The 20,587-nt window shown below is 45.0% G+C and overlaps 1 protein-coding gene across 1 annotated transcript in view; it reads right to left on the bottom strand.

Moving 5' to 3' along the window:
• Positions 1–20,587, bottom strand: part of DISC1 (DISC1 scaffold protein) — a 303,581-nt gene that overhangs the window by 226,973 nt on the left and 56,021 nt on the right. Inside the window, exons 5-6 of the mRNA XM_077751688.1 lie at positions 14,796–14,925; positions 10,206–10,441 (exon numbers count right to left, since the gene is read on the bottom strand). Coding sequence (XP_077607814.1) covers positions 10,206–10,441; positions 14,796–14,925 — 366 coding nt within the window. The remainder of the gene's footprint in view (positions 1–10,205; positions 10,442–14,795; positions 14,926–20,587) is intronic.

Below are 20,587 nucleotides of genomic sequence, written 5' to 3'. Positions count from 1 at the left end.
GACGTGCGCGCAGGCGCGTACACACGTGCCCCTGTCCCCGCCCCCTGCCAGTCCCCGCCCCAGCTGGGAGAGGGCCTGACGTCACCAGAGTCACAGCTTGCCTCCAGGCCAAGCCCGTTAAAAATCACAGCTTTATTCTCAACTGATTAACTTGGTATTTGACTTACCCAAATACTCCTAGTGTTAATTCAAACAGATCCTGAAGCCACTGCTTCTCAAACCATCTTACTCCAAACCGAAACTGGAATTCATAGGCCAGAGCATTTTGACTGAGTCTGTCTGTAAGGTATTTTAAGCTGTCTAATGAAGAAGACATGAGAGCAGGAGTGAAAAATACGAACAGTCTTAAGTTCGGTTCATAAGTCCTCTGCTCTCTACCCCTTCCTCTCAAGTTCTTTAGTGATACCTGTTGACACACAAGGAGAAAATAAATTACCGGCCTCTTATTTCTTGAAGACTGGTAACCAAGTGGGCTCCACATTTTCAACTATTATCGTAACCCAAAGGTGCTTAAACATCCAAAAACACTTTTCAGTCCTGGGCTGTAGAGCTTTACTGCCCCAAACTCCTGTGAGTCTAATCCTTAAAAACACTACAATTTGATTCAAGGGGGAAATCAAGCTGCCTCCGGGCTTACTCCGTTAAGCGATCCAAAGGCAACTTCAGATTTCCATTTCAATCACCATCCCCCTAATTCCAACCATCTAATAAGTGATGTCTCATTGCTCCTGAAAATTTTTTTTAATTTTTTAAAATGTTGTATTTATTTCTAGAAGAGAGAGAGAGAGCAGGGGAGGGTCAGAGAGAGAGGGAGTGACAGACTCTGAAATAGGCTCCAGGCTCTGAGCTGGCAGTCAGCACAGAGCCCGACACGGGGCTCGAACCCACGAACCGCGAGATCCTGACCTAAGCGAAAGTCGGACGCTTAACCGACTAAGCCACCCAGGCGCCCCTGCTCCTGAAAATTTTTAAAGGACTACTCTGAACTGCTTGCATTTCCCTTTAATATTAATATTTTAAAATGTGTGCTGTTTTCCTAAATTTATAAGCATGTATACTTTCCACAACTATGAAGATCTCCTAAAAGGCTGTACTTTCTGCTTCGGGTTTATGATGCTTTTCTGAGTCATCTTTAATTGCCTGCTGTCTGGCTAAGAACGAGAATTCGCACAGTAAAGCCTGCACAAACAGTGTAAACTGTGCATTTCTCTCAGGCTCTGTCAAAACCTGCTGACCAAGCAACTATCAGATGCCTGAAACTAGAGAATATTATATATTTTATTTCCTGAAATGTTTCAACGAGTAAGCTAAAGATTTACACATTTTACTGGACAAAGACTTCAAAAAATAGATCGTTGATGAGCAAAATGAATGAACAGCAGGAAAAGAATCCAGCTGCCTAAACAAGTGACTGAATAAAAAAAATCACACACTAATATAAATACAACTCAGAGAACACTGAAGAAATTTGCCCAGAAGGATGTACAGAGTAATCACAATAATGGCAGCCAAGACAAACAGCTTAAGAAAAATGACCTTAATATATAAAGGGCAGGGTTTCTACAGAAGCCTAGAGGTACTGGTTTGGATTGTCCCAGCAGCCTGGGAATCAGCACACAATGATTAATAAAGTTAGTAATTAAGTTAGTAGTTAAGAAGTGCTCTTAACTAACTAAATTGCCACCGACCAATGAGCTGGCATTTCCAACCTGGGGCTGTTCCCTACAGTCAGTTGGAAAGGTTGTATGTGAGCAGAACTGAATTACCTTTCACTGAAAGTGCTTTCAGCCTTCAGCTCAAGGTCTGAAGAAGGGTCTAGGGGTGTGTTAAATTAACATTGAAGAGACAGAACGGGGAATGGGAACATGCAACCTACACACAGGGAAACACTCTTGGGATATGTCAGGAATAAGAAAATTGGTGGAAAGGAATGGAAGATTGTAGGAGACACTCAGATTGCAAAGAAGTTAAGTACAGAACAGTTCTCAATTGGGGCGCCTGGGTGGCTTAGTCGGTTAAGCGTCCGACTTTCGCTTAGGTCATGATCTCGCGGTTCGTGGGTTCGAGCCCCATGTCGGGCTCTGTGCTGACTGCCAGCTCAGAGCCTGGAGCCTGTTTCAGTCTGTCACTCCCTCTCTCTCTGACCCTCCCCTGCTCACGCTGTCTCTCTCTCTTTCCTAGAAATAAATAAAACATTAAAAAAAAAAGAAATTAAGTACAGAACAGTTCTCAAGGTGATCGTTACAGAAAATAAAAACTTGAAATTGACCAGGAAGAGAAACTTNTCACGCTGTCTCTCTCTCTTTCCTAGAAATAAATAAAACATTAAAAAAAAAGAAATTAAGTACAGAACAGTTCTCAAGGTGATTGTTACAGAAAATAAAAACTTGAAATTGACCAGGAAGAGAAACTTAAAATAGGCCACATGCATTCAAGTATGCTGAGACCACTCAGCATCGCAATAATAGGAGAACTGGCTGCGATCACTTTAAAATGATTATCTCCAATCTTTAAGAATCCCTGGGGCTCTGGCTGAAAATAGTTACTCTGTTCGCTAAATTACAGAAGAGGAATGGATGAGTCTACAAATTACAAGCCTCCCAAGAAGAACCACCTAAGTGAAGACCCACGTGATAAATTCCTTGAAGGAAACAAATCACAGAGATAGAAAATCATAGTAAACTTAATCTAGCACAAAATGAAGATTTAAAAAAAAAAACCTGTAAGTAAGGGGAGATTCCTCCCCTGATGAGGAGTGGCTACTGCACCCACCCAGAGAGGTGGTAGTTTCTTTCCAGCCCTTTCCTTCTTTTCCAACCCTTTCCTTCTCTTCCAAGTTGTGATGGGTATACTTTTCTCATTGCCCGTGCTAATGAGCTTCCAAAGAACACAGGAGTTGATGGTGGTGAGTGGCAATCCAATCTGGGAGCCATTAGGGACAGAATGACTGTGTTCTCGAGCTGTTTGTTTTAGCTGATTTCACAAAATCTTAAAGTGTGAAAGTGTTTTAGATCCAGAAGGAACCTTCAACATCAGCTGGTTCAAACCTTCATTTTTTAAACCACACTTCCAGCGCCTGGAGGGCCGGGCTTGGCTCCTTGCCATCCCGTTTCTTCTCCATCCCTCTCTGGCCTGAAGCAGTTGGCTGCCTGTGTGCAGAGAGCCGTTTGCTCCAATCCCTCTCAGGTGACACCAGGTGATCTGTGGGGCAGGGAGACAACCATCGCTGGTCTGGAATGACATCCATTCTCTTTTGCTTGGACCCACCGACCCATGACCTGGCTGGCTCGACTTCTCTCCCTTGCCTGCCTGGGCACTGGGCTCGAAGCCCCACAGTCTCCCGGGATGTCCGTGTTAACCATCTCTCTCCCCACCCCACCGGATCAAAGCTTGGCCAACGATGTCAGAACACTGCTGCTGTGTGAATCGGGGTCCTCTGCAGCCTCACCTGCAAAATGGGCATAAAACGCATATACTGTCCAGTATATCTTATAGGGTGATGGTGAGCAAAATTAGCCTTTTGGAAACACTAGCAGTGTTAAAGTTAATGTGTGAGGATTATTACAAATCTAAGTAGGAAAGAAAGACACGATCAACGTGAGATTTGAGAGGCACCCCTGCCCAGGGACGACACTGCCTCACATACACTGCTACAAGATCACGTCAGTCTTGCTTTCCTCCCGTTCCACCATCTCGATGCGTTGACTTTCTGGAAAAATACTGCCTGTCTCAGCAATTCCTGGGAAAGGCACGGTGTATGCTTTACAATAAAGAAAGAAAAGTCAGAATCTCCTGAACAGCAGTCTGGCAACAACAAAGCCACTATGCCAGATGATTTCTTTCTTTCTTTCTTTCTTTCTTTCTTTCTTTCTTTCTTCCTTTCCTTTCCTTTCCTTTCTTTCTTTCTTTTTTTTTTAAGAGAGAACAGGAGAGAAGGGCAGAGGTGGGGAGAGAGAGAGAATCTTAAGCAGGCTTTGTGCTCAGTGCAGAGCCCTACGTGGAGCTCGATCCCATGACCCTGGTATCACGACCTGAGCTGAAATCAAGAGTCAGAAGTTCAACTGACTGAGCCCCCCAGGCGGTGCCCCTGCCAGATGATTCCTAATGGACTAGTTCCTTAAAACCTTGCTTTCAACACCTACCAGGTGACTAACAGAGGCAGAGAAAGAAGAAAAACAGAGCCCAGATGGAGACCCTAAAGAACACAATCAGGCAAATGGAGAGAGGCTGGGAGACCTGAGGGCTTCTGGGAAGTGATTGCTTCACCTCGTGCAATCGCCCCAGCGCACAGGGACACACAGCCGCTGCCCTGCACACACTCTGAGGATCCGCCGTGCTCCTTCTGGAAGGATGTGGGATCCTGTTTTCCCATCCCGGCCTTGCTGTTCACTGGGTCTCCTCACTCTTGTAAGGCATGTGTCTGAGGGGAAAGTGGGACTACTGATTTTTTCCCGGTCAACTGCGAACTGCTGGATTTCATTATTTCAAGTCTGTCTTGAAAGGAGCTGTGATATCGGCCTGGGCTGCTCACTGTGGATTGAGGACACCTGTAACAGGGATGCCTGAGCTCCTGAACCATCCACTGACCTCACTGGGAAGCCCAGACCAGTACACAACACGGAGGAAGGAGCAGCCCGGCTTGCCGCCCACCGCCCATCCTGCTCGGCCGTGCCGACTGAGGTCCTGGATGCACCAAGGTCCAGCCAACCACCCTGCAACCAGGGGTTGAGTTCATTTCACAGTCTGTGCCAATGGTTTGTAAAAAGATGTGACACGTTTTTTCCAAATCCACAAGAGACAGTGCATCCTTGAGCTGCCAGGACACATTTCACGTGAAACATGAAAAATTCCAGGAGCTGAGGAATGGAGAACTCAACCACAGGCTAATAAGAGCCAGCCATGGCGATCTAAAGAACGTTAGGAAGTATCGCATGCAGCCCTCATCCCTATTGTTATCACTGGGATCATTCCTACATCACTTTATAGTTGGCCACTTGCTGCTGGACAGGGTCACAGCCCGGCTCTTCCCCGGTGTGCAAGTTACACGGAACTACAAAGGCCGCCAGGCTGAGCCAACGGCACCAGAGAGATGAGCTGCAGGTCATGACCCTCCCTCAATTTATGCCAAATAAACAGATGGAAATTCACACCCCACATGCAGGGATGTGGCCCAAGGAAAACCCCAGAACCTGTCACATCCTTCCTCTCTGTGTCCCCATCCCTCTCCCCACCCCCACACCAACACCCCCACGCCCAATCCCATTACCGATAATGGGAGTGCAGTCAGTATGGGATGGAGTGAAAAGAAATGGTTAATGTGGATGGAGAATCAAGTTTGCTGGATAAAAGACATTCATCTAGACCTCTCCCATTAAAGGAAAACTTACAAGAGAAAACAAGGAGTAGGTTTTAAGGGTTGGAATCCCAGGAATAAAGTGTGAGGAATAAGCTTAGGGATCCCCCGGGCTTATACCAATGGGTTAACAAGGCATAAAGAAGTATAGAGACATAGGATGCTCACACCCGAGTTTGGGTAAACCAAGAATAGGGAGGTGCTAAGGCACCCCAGAATAGCGAGGGAGGGGTAAAGGCCCCATAATAGAGAGTCGTGCAAAGGCACGTACTACACAGGTATACGAAATAAATAAGATTAGGCATTCAGGGCAAAGCACCCCCCAATTTAGTACTATAGCAGAAAGCTGCTTTCACAGGAAGAAAGGACCAAATTAGTGGTAAACAGGTAAATTGGTCTATAGACGTCTGCACTGCAGGTAAAGCAGCCCAGGGCGGAGATGACTAACAAAAGAAAAGGTGAGCTAAGATAAACAAACCTTCTGGCCCCGAATGCCCAGCACCAGGATTTTGTTTTATATTAACCCAAACCCCTGACCTCCAATATCTTCCAGACCTCCCTTCCCTCATGTCCACAAGTTAATGTTCACGGATTTTTGTTTCTTTGTGCGCATCCACCACCATGTTTGTAAGCCTTCTGATCCTAATAAAAACGGGGCAAGGACCCTTATTCGGGGCTCTTGTGTTTTCCCAGACATTAGCCATCTCTCTCTCCTATTTTAATCCCGCATCTACTCTCTTGCTAGCCGAGAGAGAACTTTAGACTTAGAGTCTACAACAATAAAGGAATCTTAAATGAACACACCTTTCCAGTGGCCCCTGTCCTTTACACACCCCTGTTCTGTCAGCTTCCACACTGTGGAGTTTCTGATTCCCCACGGCCTTCAACATGTTCTCATGACCACTGGAGGAAAACCATTTCTGTCGGCCCGATCAAGAGGCAGCTAGGATATCTCTGAGAAGGCAGCTCTTCATTCCATCCTGCTAAGATATTTGATCCAAAACACAGACAGAAAATTCAGACTACTGCTTTGATTTCTATTAGAATCTCCAAATAAAAGCCACTGGGTCTCTGGTGCCCAGCATAGAACCTTCTACTTCCAGTCCTTCTCTGACATCCACCAGATGATTCCCAACAAGCTATGCTCAGAAATGAAGGCGCCATGCAAGCACGCAGTCTCTACCAGCGATTTTCTCAGAAATGCCAAGTGCTATTAGGAAGTTCCTTTTCAAGCTTAAAATGTAGTTTATCCAGGGGAAGAAACATAGCCTTCCCTTTGAACTTGCACATTACTGAGCTGAGTAAATCAGAAACAGCTTCTCCCCTGATGGCATCCTGAGTTCTGAGCTGGTCTCTAGGAAAAATCTTTATGGGTGATGATAATAATAGTTATGATGTTGAGTGGTCTGTTTCTCCAGATATTTGTCACAATACCAGTCTCTACACCTTCTCTTTGTAAGACTTGACGATTTGCCCGTTTCACAATTTGTCAGCATCTCTCCATCTGGCCTAAGAAGAAATGATTCTCATAAACAACAAAGCCGTTTGTCAACAAAGCTAATGACGCACAGAAGATCCATTGTTCTGGTTGGGGCACCTATGAGATATTTCCCCCCATCCTAACGCCACCCAAGTCAACATCTTCTAAAAGAAAACCAGTATCTCATAGGAAAAACTAAGTTAACAGGATCATGTACAATTAGTTAAAAATACTAGACCAAGCACTCTGATCAATGGAGCCATGTGATTCCACACTGGCTTCTTTCAACTTCCCCATTTCTGGGAGTCCACGCCACAGCCCATCAGCGTGGAAAAGGTGTGTCTTCCTTCTTAAATGGAAAGCCCACATAAATAACAATGATTTTTCCAGTTGATATTTTTGGCCAGGAACAGCATGAAACCTCGCCTCCCTAGTGTGGAAGAGAGGAAGCTGATGAGCCAAAACCTGTACCTACACACCCAAACTGCCCTAAGGCAGGGAGGTCCTGCTGTACCTCTGGGTAAATAAAGGAGATGCCAAGGGTCACCAGCTGCAGGGTCACCCAGATTATGTGATGTCCCAGGGTGGTCACTTCTCAGCAACACAAACTCTGCTCGGTGCTGGCAGTGCTCTGAGCTCCTGATGAACATCCCAGACTGAGAACTTGGGTAGAAGAAGAGACTAGAAATGAGAGGATCCAAGTTAAGGGATCCATCAGCCTACTGTATCGTGGAGATCCTACACTAAGAGAAGTATCTTCCATGGAGCTCTGGAAAGAGGCTATCTTTTATTGGTTCAGACCCCACAGCAGCTATGGATGTATACAAGGTCTCTTAGTAGCTGTGTCACCAGAAAAACTTCCAGAGTTTTTGCGTCCTCATCTGTGAAATGCCGACAAGGAGAATGGCCCACCTGCCAAACCGGGCTACTCTGATCCCCACGAGTCAGTGTGTGAGAAAGCGCTCTGCACATCTGTACGGTACAGGCCACGCCCGCAGGGACACTGCGCATGAATTCAGCTCAAAACACAGAGGCTTTGTGACACAGTGGGGTGGATTCTAAGTTAAGCATGCCCTGGCTCCTTCCCTCAAAGAGCCGTCAGCTCGTGGGAGCGAAAAGAGGCATATAACAAACCTCCGTGCTGTTAAAGGCAAAAAGAGAAATAAGTAGGACACATCTGGATGGCAGGAGCAAAAAGGGATCATTTTAAGCCTCAAATATAAATATATGCATGTGTAAATGGAATAATAAATTCACATGTATATTTCACCTTATATATTACACATGATACATGCATATAATATATAATACAATGCATGTGTTATGTACAAATGTATAATGATATACAACATACAAAGTACATACTACACATTATAAACCTGCACCTATGTATGTGAATGTGAGTGTGTGTGTGTGTGTGTGTGTGTGTGTGTGGACACATATAGATGTAGAATGACTTCTGCAGGAAGCAGGAGTGGGAAAGATCCTTATAGGCTGAGGCAGGAGGGTAAGGATACGTACGAAGCTGCAATGGGAAAGCATGTGGCATAGTCAATGGTCAGTTTCCTGTAGCTGAAATTTGGCAACAATCCTAATCTCTTCTCCTTCTCCCTGGACAAGAGTTAGATTTCTGAAGGGAAATATTAGGGCTGGAAGGGGTCCTGAGCACCTCCCTAGACGAGCATCTGGGGCTGGCTTTTTTGGCTGGATAGGATGTGATATGTGTGTAAGAGGGGACCATTATTCACAGAATAGTCTAAGACACATTGGGACAGGCAGTTTGAAGGCCTTCAGGAGTCCGAAATCCCATAATAAAAATGACAAGTAGAGGGGTGCCTGCGTGGCTCAGTCAGTTGAGCTTCTTACTTTGGCTCTGGTCATGATCTCAGTTCGTGAGTTCAAGCCCCATGTCAGGCTCGCTGTTGTCAGCACAAAGCCTGCTTGGGATCCTGTTTCCTTGCTCTCTCTCTGCCCCTCTCCCACTTGTGCTCTCTCACCTCTCTCTCAAGAATAACTAAATATTTTTTTAAAGTTTTTAAAAATGACAAATGGGGCACCTGGGTGGCTCAGCCAGTTGAGTGTCTGACTCTTGATTTCAGCTCAGGTCATGATTCCAGGGTTGTGGGATCGAGCCCCGTGTCAGGCTCTGTGCTGAGCATGGAGCCTGCTTAAAACTCTCTCTCTCTCTCTCTCTCTCTCCCTCCCCACCCATGCTCTTCTACCTGACTTGCACTTTCTCGGTATATATAAAAAAATTAAAAATTTAAAAACTTTTTTTAGAAAAAAAAAAGGACAAGCAGTAAACATAGTAAAGTGCTTACTACCATCGAGACACTGCTATAAGAGCTTTGAATGTATTAGCAGTTGATCCACATAAGAGCCCTGTAAGGTAGGCACTATTATCATCATCCCTTCCCCCAAACAATCAGGGGTCTAGCTGCTACGTGGTTGAGTGAGGATAATCAGATGGCGGAGTCCATATTCTCAACCACGAGGGGAAGTTAGTTTTATGATGTATTGTCTTCAGCAAAATAACTCAGCGGAACATGAATCGCTCCCACTTCCCTACACCCACATCATTGCAGACCCCACTGCCCAGCTGCATATTCATCCAGGCACTCCTCAGCTTTTTACCTAACATGGGTACATGCGAGTTCCATCCTTTACCAAAATAGGATCATGACATCGAAGTGCATCTTGTGGACACTGCACAACACGGAGTACAGGGCAGATTCTCACTCCACAGTAAGTGGATAGGAAACATGGCTAAGAAGGAACAAACAGGAGCTTAAGTATCAATTTTTTCTCTTATTCGGACTTCCGGCAAATTGCTAACCTTGAACTTTCTTTTCCTCACCTATAAAGTAAATATAATAAAGGAAGCAACTCATAAAGCTTAGCACAGTGCCTGGCAAAGAGTAAGCGCTCAATAAATGCTAGCTATTATTAATAATCATTCATTCTTCCTGATGGAAACACGGTCATTGACTGAGTATCTCCCTCTTAATGGCCACCCCCGCCCTCAGTGACAGTATAGTTCGCCTCTCTTTGTATGATCGCCCTCAGCCAAGGCTGGCAGCGGAATCTCCAACAGATCTCAAAGGAGAGAAGATGCCCCTGGGGGTAACTTAGTACATAGCAAAATGGGCCAACCAATCTGGTTGGGTGGTGGCCAGGTTCTAAAATATCTCGAAACATTCAGGACCGCCCCATACAATGAAGAATTTTCCCACTTCAAATAATGATAGTGTTTCCACTGGAAAACGATGGCCCCGTTCGGACAATTCTTGTACAAGAGGGAGAGCAGGGAACATCCATCCCATAAACAGGTCGAATAGGTGAGTGATCCGAAATCAGTAAGGAAATCAATACCTCCTTACGGCTTCGGGTGGTTCTGCACGCAGGGGAATCCGGTCAGCTAAGGCCAGGGTATCGTGCCAGGCCTTGCTGACTTCCTGCAGCTCGCCCAGGGACAGCCTGCCCACCAGCGGGGCCAGGTCGCAGCCCCGCCCTGGCAGCAGCAGCTCTTGCTCTTCTATTTCCCTTCTCAGCTGCTCATCTTTGGCTTCCAGCACAGACATTCTTGCTTGGAGAGCTTCGATTTCTTTCTGGAGAAAGGGGAGACACCAGATTTTATAAATTAACCCTGCTTGTGGCAAACCGCTCTGCCGACAATAGGTCATCAAAGGAAAGTCAGCCATACGCATGAGAGAGCTCCCCTTCGGAGCAGATTTTTGGAGGTTTGCTGAAGTGAAAAAATCACGCCAGCTTTATATTTCTGATTAGTTGGCATAAGGAAAAACATTCTCTCCCAAGCATTAAATAACTATGGGGAGCGGGGGGGCTAGGAATTTGATTTGGAAGAACCAAGCAGATACATAGATGACTTCCTTCATTTCTGGTGGAAGAGCTAGAACACAGAGCAGCAAACGTCACGTGTGTGAGGTACAGCTAAGCAGGTTAACACAGGTCACAGACTGAAAAAGAAAAGCAGACAATCCTTGGCCGGTCTGTCCCTGAACAGAAAAAGTTAGTGTGTAGTGAAAGATTAAAAATCACAATTCCCTAAGTCTACAAGACTGAAAGAACAACAGGATGCTGCAGAGAGTTTGATGCAGTCTACAGTCTGTAAAAAGTATTAAATAAATTTCATTTCCACTAATATAGCAAACCAAAGTCTGAAGAATCTATAAAGTATCATCCAATCTTGAGGTCAAAGAAGAAAACAAGCAGCAGGCAATCGAACGCACACCGTGTGCATGGTGTTGGAGCAGATAATCATCTCATTGCGCACTGTGTTCTGAATTTAAAATGAGGCTCTTTCAGTCACCGCACCCCCCTGTTCCATGCATTGGTTTCTGGCTGATAAGAGCTGAGCTCTAATCCTGGGCGCCTCCCCAGCTCTCATCCATGTTCTCTTAAACCCAAGGTACAGATCACCTACAACTTAAACCTCCTGACCCCACTTCCAGTGGGGGGCAGGGGGGTAGAGACTGAGGAGGAGCTGAAGATGCACCAATGCGGGGCTCAAACCCACGAACCCGTGAGATCCTGACCTGAGCTGAAACTCTAGGCGCCCCATCTTAACCATTTTTAATGCCAGCTCCATGGCACTGATACATTCACACAGCCATGCAATCATTTCCACCCTCCATCCAAGGGGTCTTTTCATCTTATAAACCAGAATTCTGTCCCCGTTAAACTCCAGCTCCCCATTACTCTGCCTTCCCCAGCCCTTGACAACCACCATTCTACTCCCTGTGTCTATGCATCTCTAGGAACCTCATAGAAGTGGAATCATAGTATTTGTCCTTCTGTGACTGGCTTATTTCATTAGGGTCATGTCCTCAAGATTCATCCAAGTTGCACCATGTGTCAGAATCTCCTTCCTTTTTAAGTCTGTACAATATTCCATTGCGTGGATGCCCCACATTTGGTTTATCCACTCATCCACAGATGGACACTTGGGTGGCTTCCACCTTTTGGCTATCGTCAATAATGCTGCTGTGAACATCTCTTTGAGGCACTGATTTTAATTCCTTTGGGCATCTACCCAGAAGTAGAATTGCTGGATTGTGTGGTAATTCTATTTTTTGTAATGTTTATTTATTTATTTTGAGGGAGAGCACCAGCAGGGAAAGGGCAGACAGAGAGAAGGTGAGAGAGGATCCCAACCAGGTTCCAGGCTCAGTGTGGGGCCCTATATTGGGCTCGATCTCATGACCACAAGATCATGACCTGAGCAGATATCAAGAGTCAGACACTCAATAGACTGAGCCATCCAGGTGCCCCAGTAATTCTATATTTAATGCTTTGAAGACCCACCATGCTTTTTCACATTGGCCCTACACCCTATTCTGTTTTTTTTTTTTTTAAATTTACATCCAAGTTAGTTAGCATATAGTGCAACAATGATTTCAGGAATAGAATCCAGGGATTCATCCACTCACGTAACACCCAGTGCTCACCCCAACAAGTGTCGTCCTTAAGGCCCCTTAAGACCATTTAGCCCATCCCTCCACCCCAAACCCCTCCAGCAACCCTCAGTTTGTTCTCTGTATTTAAGAGTCTCTTATGTTTTGTCCCCCTCCCTGTTTTTATATTATTTTTGCTTCCCTTCCCTTATGTTCATCTGTTTGGTGTCTTAAATTCCACATATGAGTGAAGTCGTATGATATTTGTCCTTTCTCTGACTAATTTCACTTAGCATAATACACTCTAGTTCCATCCATGTTGTTGAAAATGGCAAGATTTCATTCTTTTTGATTGCTGAGGAATATTCCATCATGTGTATGTGTGTGTGTGTGTGTGTGTGTGTGTGTGTACACACACTACATATATACCACATCTTCTTTATCCATTCATCAGTCGATGGACATCTAGGCTCTTTCCATACTTTGGCTATTGTTGATAGCGCTGCCCTAAACATTGGGGTGCCTGTGCCCCTTAGAAACAGCATACCTGTATCCCTTGGATAAATACCGAGTAGTGCAATTACTGGGTGGTAGGGTAGTTCTATTTTTAATTGTTTGAGAAACCTCCATACTGTTTTCCGGAGTGGCTGCACCAGTTTACATTCCCACCAGCAGTGCAAAAGGCCCACACCTTATTTCACACAGAAATCAAAATGATTCTTTAAAATGTGATCAGAATGGGGCGCCTGGGTGGCTCAATCGGTTAAGTGTATGACTTCAGCTCGGATCATGCTCTCGCAGTTCGTGGGTTCGAGCCTCGCATCGGGCTCTGTGCTGACCACTCAGAGGCTGGAGCCTGCTTCAGATTCTGTGTCTCCCTCTCTCTCTGGCCCTCCCCCACTCATCCTCTGTCTCTCTCTGTCTCAAAAATAAATGAACTATTAAAATTTTTTTAATAAATAAATAAAATGTGATCAGATTATGTCACTTCGCTGCTTAGAACCCTCCAAAGACTCCACATTCCTGTCGGAGAGAAGCTTGGAGTGCTTACAAAGGTGCGCAAGATTCCTCCAAGATCCCTTTGCTCCCTGACCTTCTTCTCCACCACCCTCCCGTAGCCTGGCCTCCTGGCTGCCCTCTGCATATGGGAGGCACATCCACACTGCAGACTTCACATGGCTGTTCCCTCAGCTCCAAGTTCACTGCTCAATGAGTTGACCTTAGCCTACGCACGACAGCTCTCACTGTCCTACAACAGGGTAAGTAGATAATTTAGGTATGTATTATGTTTGCCATTCATCTATCTCCCCACACCCACCCCTACTAGAATATCAACCCCACGAAATCCTCAGCATTTCAAACAGGATCTGGCACAGAGGAGGCATGCAAATACCAGCTGAATGAATATCTACCTTCCCCCAGAGTTCTGCCAAGAACATTCCCTTCAAACACTAAGCATCCCGGGCTAACATTATCTTCTGAACACTTTGACGCCATCAGGAATTTTGCAGACCTTTAACTGATACAACTGATACATACTGTTGAAGACCAAAAATGAGATTTCACCTTTTCATCCAAACTTTTATGATAATGCTCGTTGAATATATAAACATTTGGTTTATTGGAGAATATTTTCAAATTGTGATGACTTTTGCTTCCCTTTGGCACTTTGCCATTATGGGGACCTGGGTGGGCAAACTCAGATAACAAGAATGCCCTACATGAGGGTGTAGGGATGGGGAAGGGGGCAGTCCAGTAACTTATCCAAGCCCCATAAACTGATCTAAATTCATTCTGTTATTTAGAGCCTAAACCAAGATTAACTCTCGGTATTAAAGACCCATGCTCTTTCTGGAAGTCCAGATGCCTTCAACTGATGCTTCCTTTTTGTTCCCCACCCTACCTCGAAGCCTCCAGGCTCCAGCTGGTGTGGACCTGGCTTTAAGGTGGGGGTGTGAGTTCAACTTCCTGATTGTCTCTGGCCTGAAGCTCAGTGCTGCTCCGAGACTTCTGGCTGCACCCTCAACTTTCCCCCACTGCCGCCCCCCCAACTCTCCCCCACTGCTCTGGGCCAACCCGGAGCTTCTGTGCAATGCCCACCAGCTTTTTGCAGACATGCCAGCCTTGCCCAGCCCGTACTTGCGACTCTGCCCCCTAACAGCTGCTCCCTGCAGTGCCACTGGATACAATTTGCCATAAAGGATTTTCATAACACAGATTTTTTTCCCGCCTTTCAAAAGCACCTCGTAAAGGTCAAAATGATAAGAGGTGACAAATTGGCCTGGCAGACAAGGAAAGCATATTCAGAAGGTACTGAGAAATACAGAAAACAAGCACAAACACCACTGAGCTTTCAGCCCCTAGTAGGTAATGAGATTCCTACAAGCCCTCCAGCCATCTCCACCCATCTCTCCCTTTTGTACTTCACGGGTGGACGGCCAAAGCTCTGACTGCTACATTCAAGCAAAGATCTGCCCTGCCCCGTGTGGCTGAAATGGGTAAGGAAAATGCTGGCCTATTTCCTGAAGATTCTTCTTCACCTGCTTACCTGCAACTGCTGCTTTTCTTGAAGAAGCCAGTCTCGTCTGGTGATGGACACACGCAGAGTGTCCTGGGCAGTGGATTCGAACCGCTTTGGCTCCATTCTGAGCAGGATTTGGGCATCGTCACTGTTGGCCCTTAATAAAGTAAAACATGCATATTGGTACAGATGTGAGACGCTGAAATCCTCAGATCTGCAAGAGTGTTAAGAGAAAAGAAATTTCAGGGGCACCTGAGTGGCTTAGTCAGCTGAGCATCCGACTCTTAATTTCGGCTCAGGTCATGATCCCAGGGTCATGGGATTGAACCCTACCTTGGGCTCCATGCTCAGAGAGGAGCCTGCTTAAGATTCTCTCTCTCTCTCTCTCTCTCTCTCTCTTTCTCTCTCTCTCTCTCTCTCTCCCTCTCTCTCTCTCTCTCTCTCTTTGTCCCTCTCCCCTGCTCATGCTCTCTCTTTCTTTTGCTCTAAAATAAAGAGAGAGAGATTTCACAAAGTGGCCACCAGCTGTTCTCACTCTTAGGCAGGTCATAGGGATGAGGTCCCTAATGTAAGTTTGTTTTAATTACTATCTGTTGGGGCTTTTGCTTTTTTACACACAGCCAGACTGCTATTTTAGACCTGCATTGTCCAGTACCATGGCCCCGAGCCACATGTGCTATGTGCTGAAAGTGTAAAATACATACCAGATTTTTTTGTTTTTTAAGTAGGCTCCATGGCCAACATGGGGCTTGAACTCACGACCTTGAGATCAAGAGTTGCATGCTCTACGGACTGAGCCAGACAGGCACCCCATGCCAGATTTTAAAGATTTAAAGAGTGCAAAATATCTCAGTATTTTTTATGTTTGTTACAGGTTGGAATAATAATATTTTCAATGTTAGGTTGCATTAAATATTTTGTAAAATCATTTTCACCTGTTTCTCTTCCATTTAGTGTGGCTACTGGATAATTTGACATCGTGTCTGTGGTTTGCATTATGTATAATTGGACAGCACTGGCTTGATCATCCAGAGCCAGATTCCAAGGGCTGATCTTGGCCGTGGAGATGAAGAAGAGGTCTGACTGATTTGCAGATGCTTGGGTCAGAGTTTCTCAGAAATGTTTTGCTAAAAGACGGTCAGAACCCACTTAAAACCTGGCTCTGTGTCTTTTTCTTGCAGGAGTTGATACATTTGGTCAAAGCCGTGCTGGGGAAAATGCAGCACAGGCTCAAGACTTATGCTGGTGAGTTGCCTTGTAAGGGTCTTGGAGGCATTTGCCCTTAAAGGATGACAAATTCATCCTTAAAGTATTCGATTTCTGACTCAATGCAGTTGGACAGAAAAAATACATATACCCTAAGTGAAAACCTATGTCAACCATTCAAGGAAGCTTTGTCTAGGAAAACACCATCAACTACAGTTAAAAGGCAAACGACTAGCTGGGGGAAATATTGCCACCCACGAATTAGAAAAGGGAAAAATATTGCGAATTTCAAGAGTTCTATCAAACCAAGAAGAACAAAGATGAACACATCTATCAGAAATTCAAACAAAGGAATTGCAGAGTTAAGGGAAATGTCTCCCATCAAAAATACTTTCCAATGCAAATTCAAACAACACAAAATATCATTTTTCACCTAACTGGCAAAGGTTTTCAGGAACTGTGATTGTTTGGTGAGAGAAGGGAATGAGAATTGAGCATAAATAGAATAAAACTTTGGATCCTATATTCCCACTCCTAAGAATTCATTATATGTAAATGATCACAGATGTGCACAAATATTAACTGCGAAAATACATTTTTAATAGCTCAAAACTGAAAGCACACAATTGTACCACAAATGAGGACCAGAGCAGTCAACCATGGCAGTCACTTTATGCAGCCACTAAAATTAGGTCACCAAAGAAAATGTAACCCCATGGAAAATGATCACTTTTTTCAAAGCAGCTGTTAAGGTAATATGTATAATAGGAAACAACCATTGTACGGGGGGGGAAAAAAGCATGTATATAAAAGATAAGGAAAATATCCACCAAAATGTTATCAGCTTTTACCTCCGGGTGGTGGAATTACTTCTTTTGGCCAATCTTTGATTTTCTAAGTTTTCTCTAGTAAGCATATGTTATTTTTTTCCTTTTCCTTTGATTTCTAATTTGTTTATTAATTTTTTAAAAATTTACATCCAAGTTAGTTAGCATATAGGGCAACAACGATTTCAAGAGTAGATTCCTTAATGCCCCTCACCCATTTAAGTGTATGTTATATTTAACACTATAATGGAAATGCTTTCTACCACATACACTAAGTAGCTACACTATTTACTTAGGTATTTTAACAGAGCCAACCTGTTGGTTGTAGCCCTTGGACAAAAAAGACTTGTCTAGGTTTGAAATAAATCACATTTCATACATTCATGATCAAATGTGTCTTCCCCTGCAGGAAAGCAGGTATCGATATCTTCAGACAGTCGGAGGCATAAGGTACACCCGTCCCCTCCCTCGGGATCCCTTCCAGATAGCTGTACCTTGGCTGCCACAGGCGTACTGACTTCAGGGTTCAGCAAGGAGGAGCATGAAGCTGCGTGTGCTTCCTTGTGCATGCACACTGGGTCTCAGTCCCTCTCTGTGTCTCAGAAATCATTTTTTTTAGATTCCAGTTATGAGTGGAATTATATGGTATTTGTCTTTCTTAGTCTAATTCATTTCGCTTAGCATAACATCTTCTAGGTCCACCCATTGTCCCAAATGGCACAAAGTCACTCTTTTATATGGCTGTATAGTATTCCACCATGTATATGCACATGCAGATGTGCCATGTTTTCCTTATCCATTTGTCTACTGATGGGCTTTTAGGTTGCTTCCAGGTCTTAGCCATTGTAAATAATGCTGCAATAAACACAGAGATGCATGTATCTTTTTAAATTAGTGTTTTCATTTTCTCTGAGTAAATATCCAATGCATAAACAAAAACCAGAATAAGACTTATAAACACAGAGAACAAACTAATGGTTGCCAGAGAGGAGGGAGCATGGGGTTGGGTAAAATGGGGGAGGGGGAGAAGGAGATACAGGCTTCCAGTTACGGAATGAGTAGGTCACTAGAATAAAAGGCACAGCATAAGGAATAGAGTCAATGATATTGTAATAGCCATGGAACAAGATACACGGTAGCTACACATGCAGTGACCACAGCGTAAGGTATATAAACCACTAAGTTGTACATGTGAAACTAATGTAACAGTGTGTGTCAACTGTATTCAAAAGGAAGGAAAGAGGAAAGGAAAGAAGGAAGGGAGGGAGGGAAGAAGAGAAGAAGGGAAAATGAGTAACTGATGCCAACATGTGTTTGTTCTTTGTCCATCTCCTTTCACTCTTACCCCGTTTCATTCAAACATTCAGATAAAGCAAATGCCATTAAGGCCACTTACTATGCGCCATGGATTGTGCTTGGCACTAGGGACCCAGAAGTAAAGATGACTTGGTTCCCGCACAGAGCAGGCGAGACAAACACACTGACTGGAAAACACAAGGCAGTGGACAAGTGCTCAACCCAGGGCTCAAGCCAATTACTCTAGGAGGTGAAAGGTGGAAGTGAGTCTCCCACTTCCTAAATCTTAACGTGGCATTTACAGATGAGGGAGCCGACCAAGCACTGCAGCCCTGATATTTTTAGAAACAATGGTAGAAAATATGTCACCTCAGCTTTTCTAAGTTGCAAAACAGCAGCTACAGAAAAGGAAACCCCGCTCGTATTCCTGGGCATGACACAGATTCACATTCTCTGAATAATCTCGAAAACCACTTACTTATTGTAACAGACCATGCAATTTGGAAATTTATTTTCAGACCCGTTACTCTCTGGTTCATGTGCTTGGAGGCAAATTACAGCAGTCATTGTAATACAAATGCTTAAACTGATCATAATGAAACAAACTAGTCTGAACTGAGAATTTTCTGCGCCCCAGACACTATCATTTTTATCACACTCATGCCTCATTACAGACCTACGAGGAAGATATTATTATTAGAGTTTTGCCGCTGAGGAAGCAGGTGTCAGGAAAATTCGGTGACTTGCTCTTGGGCACAAAGAGAACCAACAGCAGAGTCCAGGGATGCGTCCAGCTGATTCCCACATCCCAGTCCTTCCCCGGACAACCTGATGCCATGTAGGCTCTCAGCAAGATTGTGAACTTCTCTTTCCTCCTGGCTTCCAGTCACATGCCACCCACACCCATGGAATAGGTCCCCTCAGCAGGGCCAGCTGAGAATGAAAGGGAGGGCTCGGCATGGGGAGGGGAGTGAGTTTGGAGCCCCAGTTCTGCCTTTTGCTAGCTGTGAGTCCTTGGATTTATTAAAGCTCCCTGAACCTTACCTTCCTCGTGTTTAAGTTTTTTCTTTTTTTTGAGAGAGAGACAGAGACAGAGAGCAAGTAGGGGAGGGGCAGAGAGGAAGACAGAATCCGAAGCAGGCTCCAGGCTCTGAGCTGTCAGTACAGAGCCCGACGCAGGGCTCAAACCCACAAGACGGGAGATCATGACCTGAGCCAAAGTTGGATGCTTAACCGACTGAACCGCCCAGGCACCCCATTACCTTCCTTGTGTTTAAAATGAGGATGGCAGTGAGGACGATGATGCCTTCCCTATATGGCTGATTATCGGGATTCTAATCCGTTTATTCAACAGATGAATGTGTGCACCTACTGTGTGCAGGCCCCACCCTCCTGCTAGGTATGAAAAAGGAGGCAGAGCCCCTCTGACCTCAGGGAACTTGCTGTTTGCTGTCCTTGCATCTCACGTTTGCAGCAGGAAAATGACCTCTGGATGCATATCCAGTGGGCACACCGTCCTGTAGAGTGAAGATTACAGATGAAATGCCCCCAAGGATCTTTACACATCTCAGAAGAGGAAGTGTCTGGAACAAAACCATCATCAACTACTGACATCCGTGGGAATGGGATGTGCTTCCCCCTCTGGGGTCCAGAGTCTTGGCCTTTCATGAGGCCACCTGCTCCAGACTGAGAGCCTCGGGAAGGGAGAGACTGAGCCTGCCTCATCTTGTGCTCTGCACCAAGTAGGGGCTTAGCAAATATTTGTTCAATGATTCCATGAGTCCGTGGCAGAGGAAATCCAGAAGTCGTTTATATTCAGCTTTCTAGTGCATTGGATCATTTCTTTACACTAATTTATTTCCCAATTTGCTCTGCTTATGCAAATATTAAGAGTTTCCTGAACTTCCTAAATAGATACCATCTGGGTAGGGCTGGGAGTTATTGAAGGAAATCAACATAGAATTAAAAATTAGCTACAGAGGAGCTACAGGTGGGTAACTGGGAATTCTCCATATTATTGTTAATCACATTCATTACTAAAGCCATAAGAAAAGCCCCTGTGATTAACCAAAACTCATCTCTCTGTCTCGCACACTTTGACTCTGAGTATAGAAAGCCATCCACAGATGGCTGCGCGGTGGCCCCATGACACGCTGTGGCTCAGTAATGAAGCAGGAGACAGGTTTCCGTCGTTCAGATGTTCAGTCCTCTGAGCCAGGCTCCCTCTTCCTTCTACCATGTTGTTCCCTTTATATTTAATAATTCTCAATGTGTGATCCCCGATGTCAGTGCAAATTAGCATTGCTGCTATAAACTAATCAGTATGTAAAATGAGCAAGTCCCTCCGGGGCAAGAATTAAAAACACGAGGGTTGGAATGTTAGAGGAGCTCTGGGTGCCACGGGGGACTCGAAGTCTCTAAGACCATACCCTCCGCTGCCGGGTTGCAGACAAGCCCCCATCTGGGGCTGCCCAGTGCTGGAAAGATCCG

The sequence above is a fragment of the Crocuta crocuta genome, unplaced genomic scaffold (assembly GCF_008692635.1).
Source record: "Crocuta crocuta isolate KB4526 unplaced genomic scaffold, BGI_CrCroc_1.0 scaffold59, whole genome shotgun sequence".
In the NCBI taxonomy this organism is placed as follows: Eukaryota; Metazoa; Chordata; class Mammalia; order Carnivora; family Hyaenidae; genus Crocuta; species Crocuta crocuta.
Note: the sequence above shows the minus strand (reverse complement) of the source record. Positions and strands in the feature narration are given on the sequence as shown.